The sequence below is a fragment of the Panulirus ornatus genome, chromosome 61, assembly GCF_036320965.1.
Source record: "Panulirus ornatus isolate Po-2019 chromosome 61, ASM3632096v1, whole genome shotgun sequence".
In the NCBI taxonomy this organism is placed as follows: Eukaryota; Metazoa; Arthropoda; class Malacostraca; order Decapoda; family Palinuridae; genus Panulirus; species Panulirus ornatus.
Window position 1 is genome coordinate 1,019,682 of NC_092284.1, and position 22,569 is coordinate 1,042,250.

The window sequence follows — 22,569 nt, forward strand, 5'->3', positions numbered from 1 at the left end:
ACCCATTTATCGACCGGGTCCGATGGAAAGATGAACACCTGGGTTGGATGAGGGCTGACCGCCACACCTACACAGCATTCAGACTATCACTGGTCCGTAGTGTGTGTGAGTGTGTGTGTGTGTGTGTAGCACCCCAGGGTGTGGTTGTGTGGTGGGAGGAGAGTGTGTGGTGGGAGGAGAGTGTGTGGTTGTGTGGTGGGAGGAGAGTGTGTGGTGGGAGGAGTGTGTGTGGTGGGAGGAGAGTGTGTGGTTGTGTGGTGGGAGGAGAGTGTGTGGTGGGAGGAGAGTGTGTGGTGGGAGGAGAGTGTGTGGTTGTGTGGTGGGAGGAGAGTGTGTGGTGGGAGGAGAGTGTGTGGTTGTGTGGTGGGAGGAGAGTGTGTGGTGGGAGGGGAGTGTGTGGTTGTGTGGTGGGAGGAGAGTGTGTGGTTGTGTGGTGGGAGGAGAGTGTGTGGTGGGAGGGGAGTGTGTGGTTGTGTGGTGGGAGGAGAGTGTGTGGTGGGAGGAGAGTGTGTGGTTGTGTGGTGGGAGGAGAGTGTGTGGTGGGAGGAGAGTGTGTGGTGGGAGGAGAGTGTGTGGTTGTGTGGTGGGAGGAGAGTGTGTGGTGGGAGGAGAGTGTGTGGTTGTGTGGTGGGAGGAGAGTGTGTGGTGGGAGGAGAGTGTGTGGTGGGAGGAGAGTGTGTGGTTGTGTGGTGGGAGGAGAGTGTGTGGTGGGAGGAGAGTGTGTGGTTGTGTGGTGGGAGGAGAGTGTGTGGTTGGTGTGTGGTTGTGTAGTCATATGTTTATTGTTCGGTAAAATGATGGAAGGAGACGACAGCTGTTCAGGTGTGGTGAGGGAAGGCAGCCCCTCTGGCACAGACGTTGATGACTGTGTCTCTGTGTCTGTGGAACACTCGTGGACTGTGTCTATGGAACAGTGTATGTGTGTCTGTGTGGAACACTCGTGGACTGTGTCTATGGAACAGTATATGTGTATCTGTGTGGAACAGTGTATGTGTGTCTGTGTGGAACACTCGTGGACTGTGTCTATGGAACAGTGTATGTGTATCTGTGTGGAACAGTGTATGTGTGTCTGTGTGGAACACTCGTGGACTGTGTCTATGGAACAGTATATGTGTATCTGTGTGGAACAGTGTATGTGTGTCTGTGTGGAACACTCGTGGACTGTGTCTATGGAACAGTGTATGTGTGTCTGTGTGGAACAGTCGTGGACTGTGTCTATGGAACAGTGTATGTGTATCTGTGTGGAACACTCGTGGACTGTGTCTATGGAACAGTGTATGTATGTCTGTGTGGAACACTCGTGGACTGTGTCTATGGAACAGTGTATGTGTGTCTGTGTGGAACAGTGTATGTGTATCTGTGTGGAACACTCGTGGACTGTGTCTATGGAACAGTGTATGTATGTCTGTGTGGAACAGTCGTGGACTGTGTCTATGGAACAGTGTATGTGTATCTGTGTGGAACAGTGTATGTGTGTCTGTGTGGAACACTCGTGGACTGTGTCTATGGAACAGTATATGTGTATCTGTGTGGAACAGTGTATGTGTGTCTGTGTGGAACAGTCGTGGACTGTGTCTATGGAACAGTGTATGAGTGTCTGTGTGGAACACTCGTGGACTGTGTCTATGGAACAGTATATGTGTATCTGTGTGGAACAGTGTATGTGTATCTGTGTGGAACACTCGTGGACTGTGTCTATGGAACAGTGTATGTGTGTCTGTGTGGAACACTCGTGGACTGTGTCTATGGAACAGTATATGTGTATCTGTGTGGAACAGTGTATGTGTGTCTGTGTGGAACAGTCGTGGACTGTGTCTATGGAACAGTATATGTGTATCTGTGTGGAACAGTGTATGTATGTCTGTGTGGAACACTCGTGGACTGTGTCTATGGAACAGTGTATGTGTGTCTGTGTGGAACAGTCGTGGACTGTGTCTATGGAACAGTGTATGTGTGTCTGTGTGGAACAGTCGTGGACTGTGTCTATGGAACAGTGTATGTGTGTCTGTGTGGAACAGTCGTGGACTGTGTCTATGGAACAGTGTATGTGTGTCTGTGTGGAACAGACGTAGAGTGTGTATCTGTGTCTGTGGAACAGAAGTAGACTTTATACAACACTGCACAGCTACTTCTGCTATCAACATCTACTACTACTATCACCATCTACTACTACTACTACTACATCTACTACTACTACTACCACTATCGTCAATATGGTTCATCTTAAAGGAGTGGTCGACCATCGTAAACATGTGTGTCGAATGTGGCGTCGGAGAATCATAGATGAACAGCTGGGGCAGAGAATGTTGTATGTGGGAGAGTGATACACACTTCGGCTCTCACTTGGCTCTCTCACAAGTGTCCTGGCTCTCTCACTGGATCTCACAAGTGTCCTGGCTCTCTCACTGGCTCTCAAGTGTCCTGGCTCTCTCACTGGCTCTCACAAGTGTCCTGGCTCTCTCACTGGCTCTCACAAGTGTCCTGACTCTCTCACTGGCTCTCACAAGTGTCCTGGCTCTCTCACTGGCTCTCACAAGTGTCCTGACTCTCTCACTTGGCTCTCTCACAAGTGTCCTGGCTCTCTCACAAGGTTGCAGATATTAGAAATATATTAATAAGTTATGGAAGACGACGACATCTTCTCAGTCATTCATAATGCCTCTGTGTATCACGTGCATCGTGCCAGACAGTTGTGGTTGTGATGGTTGTGGTTGTGATGGTTGTGGTTGTGGTAAAAGCCTCCGTCGGTCGTCTGGACTCGCCTCTGTAGTGGTGACGTGTATAGGTGGGGTCGACGCCATTGTGTACGGGTGAAAAGGAAGTTTCGTCTCATTTGCATACACCCTCGGTTGGTTGAGAGGATGTAGGTGTGTGACGCGCAGGGAGGGAGGGTGTAGGTGTGTGACGCGGAGGGAGGGAGGGAGGATGTAGGTGTGTGACGCGGAGGGAGGGAGGGAGGATGTAGGTGTGTGACGCGGAGGGAGGGAGACGGAGAGAGAGAGATGGGAGACGGGCTGTATGAGAGAGATCTCTATGTCGTACACCATTCTGCCACACTCACGATACATGTGATGAGTGAATGAGGTGTTCATGAGTAGTGAGTTAGGGGGGGGGGGTTGCCCAGCGTCACATCACACTTGGGGGGGAGGGGGGTGATGTTGCTGGTGGTCCACTGGCTTGGGTCGACCTACCTGCCCTGGGGGGGGCGACTCCCTCACACACACACACACACACACACACACACACACACACACACATGTGTTCTATTGTTCAGAGAACAGGTTGAGGGGGGGTCGGGGGGGGTCACCTTGACCTCATGACCTCAGAGGTGTTCAACTTGGTCTACAACGAGTACAACGTAGGGGGGGGGAGGCTACTGATGGCTATGGTAGATAAAAGTAGAGGTGAAGATCTCTCTCTCTCTCTCTCTCTCTCTCTCTCTCTCTCTCTCTCTCTCTCTCTCTCTCTCTCTCTCTCTTATCCAGTTACCCTGGCAGTCGACGTCATGAGGAAGAACACATGGGTCATGTCGTGGGGTCGTACGCTGAAGAAAGGGCCACCCCGTGGGTCACTCACGCCCCGGCCTGGGGGAGACAGGGGGTGGGGCGCCCCCCCCCCTGCCTGACCATTACCTGGGGTCCGGAGCTTCTGGGGTGCTTGGTGGGGGGGGGGGGGGCAGGAGACGAGTTGGTCATGTCACCCAGTGAGAGTAACAGCCATTGTCACAGGTCTTGGTATGTTGTTACAGAAAACGGGTTGAAGGCGTCGTCACCGCGTTGAGGTGTTGGTTACTGTGTGTGACGAGATGGTGTGTGTGTGTGTGTGTGTGTGGTGTAGTTCATGCCTGAGAGACCCCCCCCCCCCCACATCAGGCGGGCTATATGAACCCCCCAGCCCAGCAGCACCCAACTGTTGTGTGGGGGTTGCCAACACCTGAGGCACGGGTGGAGTGCAGTACCACATCATCATGTTGTCCACCGCTGGTGGAACCTCGCCTCATAATGTACCTTCACCTCACACTTGTGCCTCACAACACAACACCGTCTTCATTACCTACTGAAAAGGGGGCAACGCATGTTGCGTTTTTCTGCAAGCTTTTTCGTGTTTGATTTGAGATAAGCCTTGAATATATATATATATATATATATATATATATATATATATATATATATATATATATATATATATATATATATAAACTGACATATATTTCTCTTGTGCCTCCCCTGTTGATGTGATTATTACGCGAAAGTGCACTTGGGAACTTATCGTGTTTCATTTTTCCCCGTGGACTCATAGCAATATATATATATATATATATATATATATATATATATATATATATATATATATATATATATATATATATATTTATATATATATATATATATATATATATATATATATATATATATATATATATATATATATTTGAGAGAGAGACCTTCCCATGCTGTTCGCTCCAGCAAGTCCCTGCCAACCTTATTTCAGGGACCTGCAGCGCTCGGGCAGCTGGCCACGTCCACCTGTCGTGACCTCAGGTCATCAAGTGCTGTTGTGATAGTCTGTGTGGCTTGTCTGTTGGCACAGTAGAGGGGGGAGGGGGGGAGCAGGCAGTTGGGTAGTTAAGTGTCGTCATCATGGTGATTACATCGTGGGCAGGAGAGAGAGAGAGAGAGAGAGGTCGTGGGTTGTGCTGAACTGGTGTTCCAGGTCGTGGTGACGAGTCGCGTCCAGACGGTGGTGGTGGAGTTAGTGGTGGAGTTAGTGGTGGCGCTAGTGTTGGAGAGAGAGAGGGTGAGGGGGTGAGGGAGGGCAAGCAAGGCGGCCAATAAGCACTCAAGGCCAACCTGCTGCCTGAGGTGGGGGGGAGGGGGGGGTCAAGTGTTGCTTCATTTGCATATGGGCAAACGTCCAGCGGGGGTACGGTAACTGTCCCACCCCCCCAGGCTACTCTCCCCCAGTACCCTGCTGGGGCAGGGACGTCCCCCAGTACCCTGCTGGGGCAGGGATGTACCCCAGTACCCTGCTGGGGCAGGGACGTCCCCCAGTACCCTGCTGGGGCAGGGACGTCCCCCAGTACCCTGCTGGGGCAGGGACGTCCCCCAGTACCCTGCTGGGGCAGGGACGTCCCCCAGTGCCCTGCTGGGGCAGGGACGTCCCCCAGTGCCCTGCTGGGGCAGGGACGTCCCCCAGTGCCCTGCTGGGGCAGGGACGTCCCCCAGTACCCTGCTGGGGCAGGGACGTCCCCCAGTACCCTGCTGGGGCAGGGACGTCCCCCAGTGCCCTGCTGGGGCAGGGACGTCCCCCAGTACCCTGCTGGGGCAGGGATGTCCCCCAGTGCCCTGCTGGGGCAGGGACGTCCCCCAGTGCCCTGCTGGGGCAGGGACGTCCCCCAGTGCCCTGCTGGGGCAGGGACGTCCCCCAGTGCCCTGCTGGGGCAGGGACGTCCCCCAGTGCCCTGCTGGGGCAGGGACGTCCCCCAGTGCCCTGCTGGGGCAGGGACGTCCCCCAGTGCCCTGCTGGGGCAGGGACGTCCCCCAGTGCCCTGCTGGGGCAGGGACGTCCCCCAGTGCCCTGCTGGGGCAGGGACGTCCCCCAGTGCCCTGCTGGGGCAGGGACGTCCCCCAGTGCCCTGCTGGGGCGGGGAGGATTTCCAGCCCCCCGCTCCCTCCCCTTTTAGTCACCTTCTACGACACACAGGGAATACGTGGGAAGTATATATATATATATATATATATATATATATATATATGTGTGTGTGTGTGTGTGTGTAAAGGCGTTGCATCTCGGGGAGTTTAACTCCATGTATATAGTGATCCTCACCCCTGACGTGCCCCGTAATCTCCCCTCCTCCCCGGGGAGCTAGTTTCCTGCATCTCAATACTTATCATCACCCCAACATTTTCCACACACACACACACACACACACACACATTACCCACTGCTAGAATAATGCATGCAATACCGGCTGGCTGGCTTACCTGCTTGCTTGCTTGCTTATTTACTTGCTTGCTTATTTACTTGCTTGCTTATTTGCTTGCTTGCTTATTTGCTTACTTGCTTGCTTGCTTATTTACTTGCTTATTTGCTTGCTTGCTTGCTTATTTGCTTGCTTGCTTGCTTGCCTGCCTGCTTGCTTATTTTCTTACTTGCTTGCTTTCTTATTTACTTGCTTATTTGCTTGCTTGCTTATTTACTTTCTTATTTGCTTACTTATTTGCTTGTTTGCTTACTTGCTTGGTGAGTGCCTGGGTGGGCAAGTCAGCAGTTAATGAAACACACTTGGTCTCCGGACGTCACGTGATCAGGACGAGATAACGTGTGTTTGTTACACACAAAAAAAAAATGAATAAATGTGGAACGTGTTATTTGGTTGGAGGAGGAGGAGGGTGGAGGTGCTCCTTGAGTAATGACCAGGTCCTCATGCGAGGGAGGTCGACCTTGAGTAAGACCAAAGATCCTCCTCGTGTACAAGGTTGTCCTTGAGTGAGGCGGTGTTCCTCACGTGTACAAGGTTGTCCTCGAGTGAGGCGGTGGTCCTCACGTGTACAAGGTTGACCTTGAGTGAGGCGGTGGTCCTCACGTGTACAAGGTTGTCCTCGAGTGAGGCGGTGGTCCTCACGTGTACAAGGTTGTCCTCGAGTGAGGCGGTGGTCCTCACGTGTACAAGGTTGTCCTCGAGTGAGGCGGTGGTCCTCACGTGTACAAGGTTGTCCTCGAGTGAGGCGGTGGTCCTCACGTGTACAAGGTTGTCCTCGAGTGAGGCGGTGGTCCTCACGTGTTGAAGGTTGACCTTGAGTGAGGCGGTGGTCCTCACGTGTTGAAGGTTGTCCTTGAGTGAGGCGGTGGTCCTCACGTGTTGAAGGTTGACCTTGAGTGAGACGGTGGTCCTCACGTGTACAAGGTTGACCTTGAGTGAGGCGGTGGTCCTCACGTGTACAAGGTTGACCTTGAGTGAGGCGGTGGTCCTCACGTGTACAAGGTTGACCTTGAGTGAGGCGGTGGTCCTCACGTGTACAAGGTTGACCTTGAGTGAGGCGGTGGTCCTCACGTGTACAAGGTTGACCTTGAGTGAGTCCCACACCATCATGTAACAAGGAAAACCCTTCATTAGTCGCTCTTCCTCCAGCGCCTCGAACCTTTCCTGGCGTTGACCTTCTTCAAGGACGAGCCAGGTAGTTGCTGTACGTGTTGAGGTCAGGTCAGGGGTCAGGTCAGTGTTGATGGGGTCATTGTGGTTGTGAGGCAAGGTCATCACCTGTGTTGAGGTTCGTGAGTAATTATGTACACAGCTTCGAGGCTGCCTGCGCTGCACGCAGGAGCAGGGAAGTGTTGGGTCTCACCATACAGCGAGAAGTTTTTCACTACGAGACCTGTCCTCGTTCGCTACGAGACCTGCTCCTCGTTCCCGTCTCGTTCGCCACGAGACCTGCTCCTCGTTCTCGCCTGCTTCCTCCTACCTGGCAGATCCGGGAAGTGTCGACCAGGCATCCTGTAAACTCCGTTTCCCGAATCCGGGAAGAAACAGGTCGGTCGACCAGGTTCAGGACGCCTATGATGATATTGCAGGATTTGTGTTCATATGCCTCGACCAGACCCGAGGCGAGTATGTCTCGACCAGACCCGAGGCGAGTATACCTCGGGCCAGACCCGAGGCGAGTATGTCTCGACCAGACCCGAGGCAAGTATGTCTCGACCAGACCCGAGGCGAGTATGTCTCGACCAGACCCGAGGCGAGTATACCTCGACCAGACCCGAGGCGAGTATGTCTCGACCAGACCCGAGGCGAGTATGTCTCGACCAGACCCGAGGCCGACCAGACCCGAGGCGAGGGCGCTCCTGCAGGTAGTGGGGGGGGGGGGGGGTTCGTGGAAGGTGTGAGGGCCAGGGTGTGGGGGGGACTGTGGTATATACAAGACGCTCAAACATCGTGGAGTCAAGGGGAATCGAACTGGTGCCTGGACGAGTTGTGTGGGTGGTGGCCGACTGGTCACGCACCTATATCGGCCCGGGATGAACAGCTGGGTTGACGGCGGACCAACTGCCCCAACCAGGATTCGAACTTATGCCATGTTTCGACCATGGGCGGCCCCCCGTTGCTCTCTCTCTCTCTCTCTCTCTCTCTCTCTCTCTCTCTCTCTCTCTCTCTCTCTCTCAGCCAACCAACCACCGAGTCCAAAGAGCCAGTTCGTCTCCCAGTGTTACCTTCCCCCGTCTCTCTCAGCCTTGAACCCATTTTCTCTTTCGCAACACTGTTGCTTCTCTCTCTCTCTCTCTCTCTCTCTCTCTCTCTCTCTCTCTCTCTCTCTCTCTCTCTCTCTCTCTCTCAAGGAGTTGTTGCCTACAGCAGGTTGCGTGGCTCCTCCCCCCCCCCCCTCCTCTCCTCCCCCAGGCTGCATCACGCAACCCCTCAGGCTGCCAGTAGGCACCCCACACACACACACACACACACAAATTACTGTGGGAGCGTTGCCCACTTCAGCACCTGCTGGTGTGGCAGAGAGAGAGAGAGAGAGAGAGAGAGAGAGAGAGAGAGAGAGAGAGAGAGAGAGAGAGAGAGAGAGAGATTCTCTCCCTCTCCGTAAGTCAGGGAGGAAGACCCGCGCTCACCCTGACGGCTGAAGGAGACGCTCCCATTGTCCGAGGGAAAGAAGGAAGGATGTGTCGGGTGCAACACCAGCAGAGCTTCTGTTATGATACTCACGCAGGAGGGAGGGGGGGGGTCCGGTCCTACACCCCCCCCTCCCTGCCTCACCATTACGTGGGCCAATCCCGGGGTCGTTGGGGGGGGGGGGGACCGCAATTGAGGCCCCCCCTCCCTTCCCCTCCCTCCCCGGTAATGACGGTCACAAGGGTGAGGGAGGGAGGGAGGGAGGGAGTGAGGGCCGTTGTGCTCCCTGGAACGCTCGTGGCCCGAGGGCGGAGAGGAGGAGGAGGAAGGGGGGTGAAGGAAGGGCGCCGAAGGACGTTGCTCAAATCGGGATCCTTCAGAGAGAGAGAGAGAGTCCTGCGGACGACGCTGACTGCCCTGCCCTGCTGTGCTGTGCCGTCCGGGGATGTCTCCGTCCGCGTGCCCCCCCCCCCCCCCTCACAACAGCCACCTCCCCTCACTCCATCTTGTGTGCCAGCAGGCTGGGGGTAGGTAACTGTAGCTGTCACTCTTCACACTGTTGCTGTGCGTCATGCCGGGTCACTGTGACCCACCTGGTCTTCTGTGTGACCCACCTGGTCTTCTGTGTGACCCACCTGGTCTTCTGTGTGACCCACCTGGTCTTCTGTGTGACCCACCTGGTCTTGAGCCGGACGTCATGCGATGCAAAGGCGGTTGCCTGCTGTGATGGCGGTTCCGCGGTCACCGTCAGGACACGGACACATGAACCGTGTCGTGGAGGGAGGGAGGGAGTCAAGGTCACGAAGCGCCCTCCAGCTCCCTCCAGCTCCCTTCTCTTCTTCTACCTCCCCGCCCCTACGCTCCCCTCCACACACACACACACACACACAAGGAGTCCACCTCCTCGGCCCGTCTGTGTGAGCGGACACGAGCGGACACAGGACCTCCCCCGGAAGGTTTCCTGACGTCTTTCTGAGGGCTTCGTGGAGTGAGGAACCCCGAGGGAGGGTATCCTCGATCGCCGGGGAGAGCGGGAGTCCTTCGCTTCGTAACCCGCCGGCTGGAGGATGTCAAAGATCCAGCGCCTCAGGGACAGTGAAAGGATGCTGCTCACCCTGCTTTCGGTTGGGCCATCCTTCAGACGAGTCATGTCCGTGGTAGGATGATTGAAGGATACACAGCCAAGCGTGGGCGGAGGCCGGGTCAGAGCTGACTAGGTACGATACATGCATCTAGAAGGACGACGTAGGATATACACGAGTCGTATACATTATACCACCAGAAGGACTCCAGTACTAGGATCGCCTTGATTTTCCTTGCCTTACCGAGCACTGGGTGAAGGATTGTAGGCCCAGCCTTAGGGATATGGCCTTAAAGGATCCCTGAAGGATGGTCAGTTAAAAGCTGCCGTGCCTCACTGGTTCATAGGATGTTCGACTCTACAATCCTTGTACAGTGTCTACAGTTGAAGGATGACGCCCTCGAAGGATTCACGCCTCGGTTACATCGCTCATATTTCCTCAGCCGGAGGATCCTCGTGTCAAGGATTTTCTCCTGTTGAAGCTTTTCCTTAGATTATCCTTCAGTAGGATACTCGCACATAACGATTTTACTGCCACGGCAGATGAAGGACTAGCCAAGACCTGAACAGGACTTGTACGCGTTGAATGATGCACAACTGAAGGATCCTCCCCCCCCCCCCCCCCTTCCCTCCTGAGGGCTGTTAACAGCTAATGCCCCACAAGGTCATGACCCACTCAGGATGATAATGACGTCAAGACTCAATTCCTTATCAGTACTGTGCCATCTTGGGTACAGTCCCTCCCTCCCTGTACCCCAAGGACTCTATATATCATGTCCGAGATTTCAAGTTGTTCATGGAAGGATCTTATATAGGCTGTTATATCTCTATATATCACGGGGGGGTTGTGGCTACAGGATCAGCTGCACGTAGAACAGCTGGGGAGAGAGAGCGCAGCTTTTACGCAGCTGCAGGAGGACGCGGACAGGCGACATATTAGATGGAAGGAGACGGGGTTATACAGAACGGCTAGGCGTGACAGTGGGTCATGCCTGCATCTTGGTGCGTGTGTTAACCTGGGCCTCACTGTAGTAGGTTAAGGAAGCCCCAGGACATGGTGGGTCATGCCTGCATCTTGGTGCGTGTGTTAACCTGGGCCTCACTGTAGTGGGTTAAGGAAGCCCCAGGACATGGTGGGTGGGCGGAGGGAGATCTACTGGCATATGGCGTTGAGGATCGTGAAGGACAGAGCAGAGCTGATCCAGTATTCCATTCACGTGGGGTCCGCCGGGGATCCTTCACATGGCAGGCCGTCCCCCCTTACTCGGGATGGAGACTGTGTGTGTGTGTGTGTGTGTGTGTGTGTGGACGACATATTCACACACACGAAATCTCTCGATGGTTCAGTGTAGGTTTATATGTACACATTGTTGTCCCCGTGTGTGTGTGTGTGTGTGTGTGTGTGGACGACATATTCACACACACGAAATCTCTCGATGGTTCAGTGTAGGTTTATATGTACACATTGTTGTCCCCGGGTGTGTGTGTGTGTGGACGACATATTCACACACACGAAATCTCTCGATGGTTCAGTGTAGGTTTATATGTACACATTGTTGTCCCCGTGTGTGTGTGTGTGTGTGTGTGTGTGTGACGGTCAGCAGGAGGTGGAGAAATGTGAAGGAGGACGTGTTGGTGTGAGTCACACTCTCTTAGGGAGTGAACGGGACACTCGCTGGCGTGTGGGACGCTCGGCTCTCTCTGTCTCTCTCTCTCTCTCTCTCTCTCTCTCTCTCTCTCTCTCTCTCTCTCTCTCTCTCTCTCTGTCTGTCTGTCTGTCTCTCTGTCTCTGTCTCTCTGTCTGTCTCTCTCTGTCTGTCTGTCTGTCTGTCTCTCTCTCTCTCTCTCTCTCTCTCTCTCTCTCTCTCTCTCTCTCTCTCTCTCTCTCTCTCTCAGAGAAGGAGCCAGGCTTCTGCTCCTGCTGACGGAGTGACTCCTAAAGTTGTTTTCTTCTTCCTCTCCACAACCTGTTCGTCCTCTCTTGTGTTGTGAGTACTAATGACTCTTGCCTACATCTTGAACGGCATTGTCACAGGGTGGGGGGGGGGTTGTTGAGGGACGCCCAGACGGCGCTGGAATGGGGATGGCTCGGGAGGGATAGAAGGGAAGGATAGAACATATGGCAGGGAGACGGTGTGAGGTTCGGGGTCTGGACTGCTGCAGGTACCACTGGAAATGTCGTTATCCTTGGCAGAAGGGAACCAGCCTCTCCCACGCGCAGACCCGCTGCCACATGTCAACATTATTACCCTCTACAGTTGCTCTCATGTTCCCATCCTCTTCCCAACACAGTCACACACACACACACGCTCAGCTCTTCTCTCTCTCTCACCTGAACATTGGTTACTTGCTCACTAGACAACGCGCTGATATTTAGCCATATTATCGGGCAAGTTGGTACCCGCCGTCCAGCCCGGCTCAGCTCCGCTAGACTCGTCGTGCTGGTGGCCCGCTGGAAGAGGTCGGGGGGAGGCAGGGAGGGAGATATTAATTCAATCGTTAATGTTGAAGACCTTCCACAGAACACTTTCGTGGTGTATTATCCCTCTGTTGCTGCTCTCAGCGAGTCTCTGTGTGCGTCTTCGCACGACGTACGGAGTACGTTAAGGCTCGCATGTCCGCCGCCTACACAACGAAATTACCGATTAAATATTCATTGCCTAGCCGTAGTTGGCGATGGGGGCCGCTATGTGTCGACCGTGGCGTCCGGGGGTCCCTCCAACCCCCCGGGGGGCCACGCCCGAACACCCTACACTTGGCAACAGTGCTCAAGGCTGTGTTGGAGGAGGTACCATCTCGAGGGTTAGGTTGGCACACGTAGCGACCTTCCTCTTCCTCGTTGGTCAAGGCTGTGTTGGAGGAGGTACCATCTCGAGGGTTAGGTTGGCACACGTAATGACCTTCCTCTTCCTCGTTGGTCAAGGCTGTGTTGGAGGAGGTACCATCTCGAGGGTTAGGTTGGCACACGTAACGACGTTCTTCTTCCTCGTTGGTCAAGGCTGTGTTGGAGGAGGTACCATCTCGAGGGTTAGGTTGGCACACGTAACGACCTTCCTCTTCCTCGTTGGTCAAGGCTGTGTTGGAGGAGGTACCATCTCGAGGGTTAGGTTGGCACACGTAATGACTCTTCTTGCTCGTTGGTCAGTGTTCTGTATCGTTAGATATCCATGATGTCTTGTTTTAGGGGTTTTAGAGAAGGGTAGGGCTGGAGGGAGGTGTTTTGCACGGTTCATATAGTGATATAAGTACGAACGCGGTATATTGTTTCTCTGACAAATACATGTATAATTCTTTTGTCAAGCAGGAAACTGTCAATTGTTTAAAAAAAGAAAATAATAAGTATATTAGAATGTATAATGAGGTAAGTTCAGGATAAGATGAAGGTTATATATATAATGTTTTACGGAGAGTGCTTATCCCGCCCTACTTTTCTTCATATACTAACCACCCCCCGTCTTTCTTTCCAGGTTTCTGCTCAAGTGAACTTAGGACAAGGAATAGAAAAAGAAATATTCTTCTTAAATCTCGAAGATGGCTACTTCGGGTGCCAGGTTAATGAATCCACAGATGTGCTTCAGTTATTTGAAGTTTCTAAACTCTGTGACGGGACTCCCAACTGTTTTTTAGGATCGGACGAAAATATAAATGAATTAAAATGCACAAGTAAGTCTGGATCATTTTGTTTTGTTTGAAGTATTTGTTTCAAAAGCCATCTATTCTTTTGTCGAAGGTTCCGCTCATGTGCCTGGCTGCTGAAGGTATCTGCTAGGAGTGGTTTAAACCAACAGACACGTATATATATATATATGTACCATGTGTTTATATAAATGTTTTCAGAGTTCACAGAACTTAGAACGTTTGCATGTGAAGTGTCAGGAACATGTGTAATGTGCACACCTTCCCATATATATTTTTCGTTTGTCACCAGTTTTATTCCTTCACCTTCCACACCCACAAGCACAGTTTACTACACGAAGCACATACTCGTTCTAATGACCCGAGGAAGCACTGAACTACCTTCCTCCAACCCAGTCTTAAACTCCAGTCCACCAGAGATGCATCCAGGCAGAAATCGCAGTCCCCCAGACATGTTCGAGTCGCACTTTCTCCTCAGGCGGTCTACCCTACCCAACATTGCCAACATCTGATCAAGGATGTGACAAGATCTCTCTCGTGCCTAGGATGCCTCACAGAACACTTCCTCCGGAGTTGACCTACACTTATATTACACAATCTCACACATACACACACACACCACCCACTTCTGACCGTCGTCCCAGACCCTCCCCCCCCCATAATAGTGATTTCTGGTGCAGGAGAGTCAGGTAGTGGGAGGTAATGTATACATATTCTTAAGATATTTCGATGGTTTGTTTCCATGCTTCACATAGCAGTATGTATATATGCCATAACACACAGCAGTCGCTTCTTAGTGTCAAGGATGGCTTTCTCTCTCTCATCCGTGGCTCTTACCTTCCACTCCTCTTCCACTCGCCTTCACCTTCCATTTGTGTAATTTTCCGCAGTATGATATGATCGAAATGTCCGTACGTTTCTTTGGGATTAACGTCTAATCCTCACAAGTTATCAGTCTTGGGAGAAGTCTCATTAAGACACAGTGATATGATTAACAAGTTTATCGAGTACCCGCGTCGTTGTAATGTTTACTACATGAATCATGCAGCAGTGGAAGAACCAAGGCAAACTGATGCTTCGGTAGATAATACAGTGATTTATATGGTAGATAATACAGTGATTTATATAGAATTAGATGATTTATTTGTAAGAATAAGAGGAGAAATGTTTACGTGTTGTGCCTGCCTCCCACCTGACGGAACACAACCCGAGGTTACTGCCTCAGGTTATGAAGGTCCTCCACCACCCTTCGTGTTAGACTGTAGAACATCGTCGTGGGAAATGTAGAACAGTGATTTGCCGTTTTCCTTTGTGGGCTTGAGAACAACGGAAGGGTTGGTGGGGTGGGAGGGTGGGGGAGTAATGTTGTAATAATTTGAGGTGAACGTGGGAGGTTGGGTCGGATCAGGGCAGGCGTGAGGACGCGTATGCTTCACGTATCAGGTGCTTGGGGGGGGGGGAGGTGTCTGATACAGGAACTGTAACCCAGATTCTCCTGGTGTCTTGCCGGCTCGTGTTCACGGACGGGCTGGGGTGCTTGGAATACATTTAGCCCCAACCCTACTAATTGAGGAGAAAACGAGACGTGGGAGGGGAGGAATGGGAGAAAACGAGACGTGGGAGGGGAGGAATGGGAAGAAGCGACATTCCACATTCCAGGGTCAGCAGTCCTTAATAGAGAAATGCCGTTGGGGCTTATCAGTGAATGACGTGTACGTCCTTGATGACTCTCTCTCTCTCTCTCTCTCTCGTGACCCACCAGCAACACACATCCTGGTCCGCCACACACAGTCTCTCGTCTCGAACACGACCACGAGCTCGTAAGGACGACCCTTGAGAGATGTAGGATCCAGACTTTGATCACGTGCAGGAGGAGGACGAGGAAGAAGAAGGTCCTTCCTTCATGTCATTGTAGGAGGAAGGATCCAGACCTTGATCAGGTGGATGAAGAGGTCCTTCCTCCTTGTCACTGTAGGATGAAGGAGAAGGATCCAGACCTTGATCACATGCAGGGGGAGGAGGTCCTTCCTCCTTGTCACTGTAGGATGAAGGAGAAGGATCCAGACCTTGATCACATGCAGGAGGAGGAGGAAGAGGTCCTTACTCCTTGTCACTGCAGGATGAAGGAGAAGGATCCAGACCTTGATCACGAGGAGGAAGAGGTCCTTCCTCCTTGTCACTGTAGGATGAACGAGAAGGATCCAGACCTTGATCACATGCAGGAGGAGGAGGAAGAGGTCCTTCCTCCTTGTCATTGTAGGAGGAGGAAGAGGTCCTTCCTCCTTGTCACTGTAGGATGAAGGAGAAGGATCCAGACCTTGATCACGAGGAGGAGGAGGAAGAGGTCCTTCCTCCTTGTCACTGTAGGATGGAGAAGGATCCAGACCTTGAAGTCACGCAGGAAATTAGGGTCTGTGTTTATCACAGACCACTGGAAGTGGCGGAACTCATCCCCATTATCAAAATCATCTTCCTCGTCTTTACCTCTTCTTCATGTTCGTCTTCTTCTTGCTTATGAATCTTAAAATACGACCGTACGACCCTTGATCGCGACGGTACGACCCTCGAACACGACGGTACGACCCTTGAACACGATGGTGCGACCCTTGAACACGACGGTACGACCCTTGAACACGATGGTGCAACCCTCGAACACGACGGTACGACCCTTGATCACGACGATGCGACCCTTGAACACGATGGTGCGACCCTTGAACACGACGGTACGACCCTTGAACACGACGATGCGACCCTTGAACACGATGGTGCGACCCTTGACCACGACGGTACGACCCTTGACCACGACGGTACGACCCTTGACCACGACGGTACGACCCTTGACCACGACGGTACGACCCTTGATCACAACGGTACAACCCTTGATCACAACGGTACAACCCTTGATCACGACAGTACGACCCATGGGTATAATGGCCTTTAGCCTTTGTCCTGAGCCTTTATAAGGGTCATGTCAAAGGGCACGCCTTCATTACCCTGAGGGTCGTACCCCGTTGCCCAGCCCAAGGGTCGCGCCGTCGTGAGCTGGAGGATAAGACGTACAGAAGGAACGGTCGACGTGTGTGTGTGTGTGTGTGTGTGTGTGTTTGTGTTTTGACAGTAAGGATAAGGCCCACGTCACCTTGTCCTCTAGACAGAAAACGGTGTGTGGTACCTCACCCTGACGAGAGCAGAGGATATGCACCGTCTCTAATGTCTTCATATCTCATTATCTCTCTGGCCCTAATGTCTCACACACCAGTGATCACATTCTCTCTCTCTCTCTCTCTCTCTCTCTCTCTCTCTCTCTCTCTCTCTCTCTCTCTCTCTCTCTCTCTCACACACACACAAACAACAACAACCAGTTATCCATCTTTATCCCATAACAAACAACCAACATGATCATGTCACTTTACGTGCAAACATTCTGTTCGTGTCTGCTGCTGGTGCAAACAACTAACGATTGTTTATCTGCCTTACAGACAACTGCCCGTACACGCAGGGTTACAAGTGCATCAACGGTGCCTGTTTGGACGGCCAGTGTCACTGTAACGATGGTTACGGTGGTTGTGGCTGTGAATCACCAGGTGAGTCATTAGTAACTACCTTTCCTTGTTATATCATTGAATTGATTACGGTATCGCAAGACCCTCGTTAATCCTATGTTACACCCAGGTTAACCTTTCCTCAACCCTCGTTAACCCATGTTATCTTTAACTCCCTCGTTAACCCATGTTATCTTTAACTCCCTCGTTAACCCATGTTAGCTTTAACTCCCTCGTTAACCCATGTTATCTTTAACTCCCTCGTTAAACCTTTGTTACATCCACGTTAATCTTTCCCCTACCCCCGCACGTTAAGCCTCTCCTCTTCTCTCGTTAACCCCCCCCCCCCTCTAGCCCATAACCCCTCGTTAACTCCTTACTCCCTCCTTGACCGTTTCTTCCACCCACGTTAGTGTAGCTGTTCTCCCTTACCATTTCACGTTTTCATCCACCGTCGTTCACCATTTCATGTGTGTCATTGTGTATGTGTGTGTGTGTGTGTGTGTGTAGGCTGGAGAGCTGACACACCATCGCCCATAATGTCTGTTGTAGTTGCAACAGACTAAGATTGAAACTGGTCGAACTGGTTCATGCAATGTTGATTTGGTCGTCCAGGTGTGGACTGGGTCGACCACAGTAGACAAACTGGTCGAATTGGTTCATGTACAGTCATTTTGGTAGTCCAGGTGTGGAATGGGTCGACCACAGTAGACAAACTGGTCGAATTGGTTCATGTACAGTCATTTTGGTCGTCCAGGACTGGACTGGGTCGACCACAGACCAGCTGTGTTGTCCTGGCTGTCCACAGGAGTGCACGGAATGGACCACGAGCGTCTTGATGTGTGTGTATATATATATATATAAACTGTGTCATTGTTTTGTGGCGAACAGCTGTTGTTATTCTGGTCAGCTGACTACCCTCACGGCGCCGTATGTATGTCCGGCAGAGCCGGATCCCTTTCGTGCACCACCTGAACCCCCCCAGCTGGACTGCAAGAAGCCCTTGTGGAATTTCCTGTGGGTGTGAGAGACGACCTCGTAGATCAATCCGGCTGTTCATGCCGCCGGCGGCAGCAGGAGGAGGAGGAAGGGAAGAAAGGCTTCCTCTTGTTTGTGCTATATGGTCCAGAACGGAGTGGAGTCGACCAACCAGAGGAGAGGTTGTGTGTGCGTGTGTGTGTGTGTGTGTGTGTGTGTGTGTGTGTGTGTGTGTGACCATACTTGAGGCACTGGCGCTGCTGACCCCTGCCTGGAGAGAGAGAGAGAGGCCTCCGCTGACCTTACTATGAAGGGGTCAGAGGTCACGGCCCTTCGTACCGCCGTCGTGGTGTTGACGGTGGCTGGTATGGGAGGGGGTCAAGTAGAGGAAGGGGGGCCCCCCCGTCCTTCAGCCCCGTGACGAAGGGCGGGGAAGGGGGGGGGGGGTAAGGAGATGGGGGTGTTGGTAGTGCGGCGTCCTTGCGCTGGGCCCGCGGCCGCCCAGCGCTATGACCGCAGGCGCGGACGTTCTTGCCGCAGCTGCTACGGCAAATTGACCACTGGTTGTTGGGGAGGGAAATTGGCTCAGCGGAATATATGTCTTGGAATGTGGGGCAGTGGGGGGGGGGGGGGGGGGGCTCTGGCCAGCAGCTGTACCTGGCAACTCCCTCCCCCAACCACACAGACAGACAGACAGACACAGACAGACTCGTTAAGACAAGAAACGCGTAGAAATGACGCGTATAATGACACTATTTATGTCTCCTCCTCCTCCTGCTGACACACACACACACACCCACACACCTGGCTACTACCTTCAGACGACCTCCAGCAATGATGATGGTGCAGTGACTTCTTGAACAGGGGAATGGTTGATGGGGGGGGGGGGCCTGTTTAGTGACACACACACACACACACACACACACACACACACACACACTTGACCGACCTGGAACTCGAAGTCAGTCATTGAACCGGGTTTACTATTGAGGCCACGACAGGTCGAGATGGTGACCACCACCAGCCTACATGGGTGTAGGGGAGTTGAAGGATGCGTCATGGCGTAGGAATCTTCCTAGTGGTCCGTGTCTTGATCGTAGGATAAGGTGGGACGTCTATAGGACCCGCTCCTTCCCACAGTTGTGGCTGGAGGTGCCAACCATCGCAGTGTAGGACGTGAGTGTCCTTGTTTGATCCTCAGGTCTGGACCTGACGCATGTCCTGCGTCCATGGTGGGTCCTTGTGTGGACCATGGTCAGGATCCTCAGGTCTGGACCTGACGCATGTCCTGCGTCCATGGTGGGTCCTTGTGTGGACCATGGTTAGGGTCCTCAGGTCTGGACCTGACGCATATCCTGCGTCGACAGGTTGTCCTTAACGACCCACTTAGAGTCGTTTATGCACCACATCTGTAGCTGGGTAAGGGGGTCAGGTTAAGGGGTCGTCTTGTCCAGTCTTGACCCTGAGGGAAAGACGACCACATCCTGCCGTGTGTGTGTCCGTCAAGGCCCCCCCCCCCCCAGAACCAGGGTCGTCCAACGATCCTCCTGGTCGTAAAGTTTGTGAGGGTTAATTAAGGGTCATCAGCAGGAGTAAGTGGGCGATCCACCTCCCTCATAACACGAAACAAAGAAGACGACGACCATGATGTAATGTGTTGTCCAGGTGTGTGTGTGTGTGTGTGTGTACTACATAAGAGCCCCCCGGGCCAGCCCGGATGTCGACGGCAATCATAACACATCTCCATCATCACAACCCAGATTATTGTTATTATAACCCTCAGACATCCTACACACACACACCAGGTGTGACGTAGATGTGTCTTACGTTTATATTTAGATGTGTATATATATATATTTCCCCCTCCATCCTGTTGTAAGAGGTTGTGTGTATTATATATTCTTCCTGGCCACACAGGGACGAGATGTGTGTGTGTTGCACGTGTGCCTCACCTCTCTCACTCTCTCTCTCTCCCGCCAGACGAGAACGAGTGTAAATACCGTCCGTGCGACGTGTTCGCCACGTGCAGCAACACCCTCGGCTCCTTCTACTGTACCTGCTTCCCTGGTTACGAGGGTGACGGATTCTCCTGCTCCGGTAAGTGTGCACAACCCACAACCATGTTTCTGTCTCTCTGAAGGACCTGCAGGTAAGTGCCACTCTCACTATCTCTCTCTTCCAGTTTACATTACTCAAGTTCTCTTAATGCAAAATGTTAAACTTGGGGCGCATGTTTGCTTTGCGCCTTACTTGGATGTTAATATTATCTTGGTAACATTAACATCCAGATCTTGTATGCCTTTTATTGAGATGTTTATATAAACATCATTTCTCGCTCCATGTTTAGAGCTGGTATATTATGACCCATTTTGATGTTGCAATTAACATCCTCTCAGAGGATTTTCATATTAACAATTACGTCGTACAAAGTTCGTTGTTCATTCATGTTAGTTTTGTTAAAACGGTGTGTATAGCTGTATGTTAACATCAGGATCATATTGATGTATTTTGGTCGTGGAGGATAACATTTTGTTACCTGGACTTGTATGACAATGTGGCAAGTGTTGAAGTGGTCGGGAGAGGACTGAGCCAAGTAGAGAACCGGTGGTAGAATGTGGTAGAGAGGTAAGTAGAGAAGTGGTAGTTTACTTAAGAGTGGTAGTAGAGAGGTAAATAGAGAAGTGGTAGTTAAGATGGTTGTCCAAGTGGCTGTTCAGACACAAGGGTCAAGTTGTTACCAAACAGATCAGTAGTGTTACGGGAGGTGACGTAACGAACTGGTACATCTGTATATCATTATAACCCCTCGGGTCAAGCAGTACATGACGACCCATGATGGTACGACTCGTGAACAGTGATGGTACGACCCCAGAGGACGACGTTAGAACGACCGGACGACCACCTGGCACGATAGTCTGGTCTTTTACGTGACCCTAAAGTGGCATCTGGTCGAATGGCACCCCATCATACCCAAGGGTCGTGCCGTCGTGATCAAGGGTCGTACCGTCGTGGTCAAGGGTCGTACCGTCGTGTTCAAGGGTCGTACCGTCGTGTTCGAGTCGTACCGTCGTGATCAGGGGGTCGTACCGTCGTGATCAAGGGTCGTACCGTCGTGATCAAGGGTCCTACCGTCGTGATCAAGGGTCGTACCGTCGTGATCAGGGGGTCGTACCGTCGTGATCAAGGGTCGTACCGTCGTGGTCAATGGTCGTACCGTCGTGATCAAGGGTCGTACCGTCGTGATCAAGGGTCGTACCGTCGTGGTCAAGGATCAACCGTGAACCAACCACATATTCTCAGAAAAGTTGTCTCCGTCTTAGGTCGTCCATGTCTTGCTCTCCCACCCGCCTTCCTTAGTTTGGACCTTGTCATTCCAATTAGGATTGTGTCCTTGGCTGGCTGGGCTGCACACTGTTCCCAGGCGCCTCTCTCTCACATACAACATAACTGAACACACACACGACCGTTTGCTTCACCAACCACCCACCGTTTTCTGTCGTGAGCCAATTGGTTTTTTTAGTACATTAGCAGGTGACTGAATATCCCGAAATCGAGACCATTTCATTAACCGCCATATATATATATATATATATATATATATATATATATATATATATATATATATATATATATATTATACCATATATATATATATTATACCTTAGACTAAGCCAGGTGCTTAGTTTATCGACTAAACCCATGGGTGGGCGAGGGTGAACAGCTTGGTTGACTGTGGACCGACTGTACCCCCAGCCATGTTCCGGGCGGTCCGTGTGTGTTTCATGGTCAGCACCGCCACACCGTCCATGGTTGCTTGCTTGTGTAGCACGATGATGGTACAGTACCTGTTTGTACGACGGAAATGATGACCGCTGTAAACGGCGACTGTGTTTGTAGAAGATGGAGGACCGGGTCTTCACAGCTGTGTTCCCGTTGAGGTTAAACGTGGGTGGTTAGCGGGTAGGTTACTTTTACACCGTCACGAGTCTGTGAGAGAGAGAGAGAGAGAGAGAGAGAGAGAGAGAGAGAGAGAGAGAGAGAGAGAGAGAGAGAGAGAGAGAGAGAGAGGACCCATCCAAGCTGTCTCAGTCATGAGTCGAGAAGTGAGTCATGAGGCCAAATGAGGTGAGGGTAAAGGGCATGTGTGTGGGACCAGCCCATTCCACTCGTTCCCGCCTTCGGTCCATTCCACTCGTTCCACCGCGGTCCATTCCACTCGTTCCACCGCGGTCCATTCCACTCGTTCCACCGCCTTCGGTCCATTCCACTCGTCCCACCGCGGTCCATTCCACTCATTCCTGGTGGTCCACACCGCACCGCTCTGCTCTGCTCCCGTCTCTCTTTGACCTTTTGCTGAGACGACCATAACTAGAAAAGTCAGGGTTGCCAACCTCCACCTCCTTCCTCATCCCCCCTCTCCACCACCACCTCCACCTCCTTCCTCATCCCACCACCTCCTCCACCACCTTCCTCATCCCCCCTCTCCACCACCACCTCCACCACCTTCCTCATCCCCCCTCTCCACCACCACCTCCACCACCTTCCTCATCCCCCCTCTCCACCACCACCTCCACCACCTTCCTCATCCCCCCTCTCCACCACCACCTCCACCTTCCTCATCCCCCCTCTCCACCACCACCTCCACCTTCCTCATCCCCCCTCTCCACCACCACCTCCACCTTCCTCATCCCCCCTCTCCACCACCGATACCTTTGATC

At 52.2% G+C, this 22,569-nt stretch overlaps 1 protein-coding gene across 5 annotated transcripts in view; it reads left to right on the forward strand.

The window, feature by feature from the left end:
- LOC139767469 (uncharacterized) overlaps window positions 1-22,569 on the forward strand; it is a 192,336-nt gene that overhangs the window by 107,238 nt on the left and 62,529 nt on the right. For all 5 annotated transcript variants that reach the window (XM_071696882.1, XM_071696883.1, XM_071696884.1 and 2 more), the window contains 3 exons: window positions 13,163-13,358; window positions 16,811-16,915; window positions 19,832-19,948. In XM_071696882.1, coding sequence (XP_071552983.1) covers window positions 13,163-13,358; window positions 16,811-16,915; window positions 19,832-19,948 — 418 coding nt within the window. The remainder of the gene's footprint in view (window positions 1-13,162; window positions 13,359-16,810; window positions 16,916-19,831; window positions 19,949-22,569) is intronic.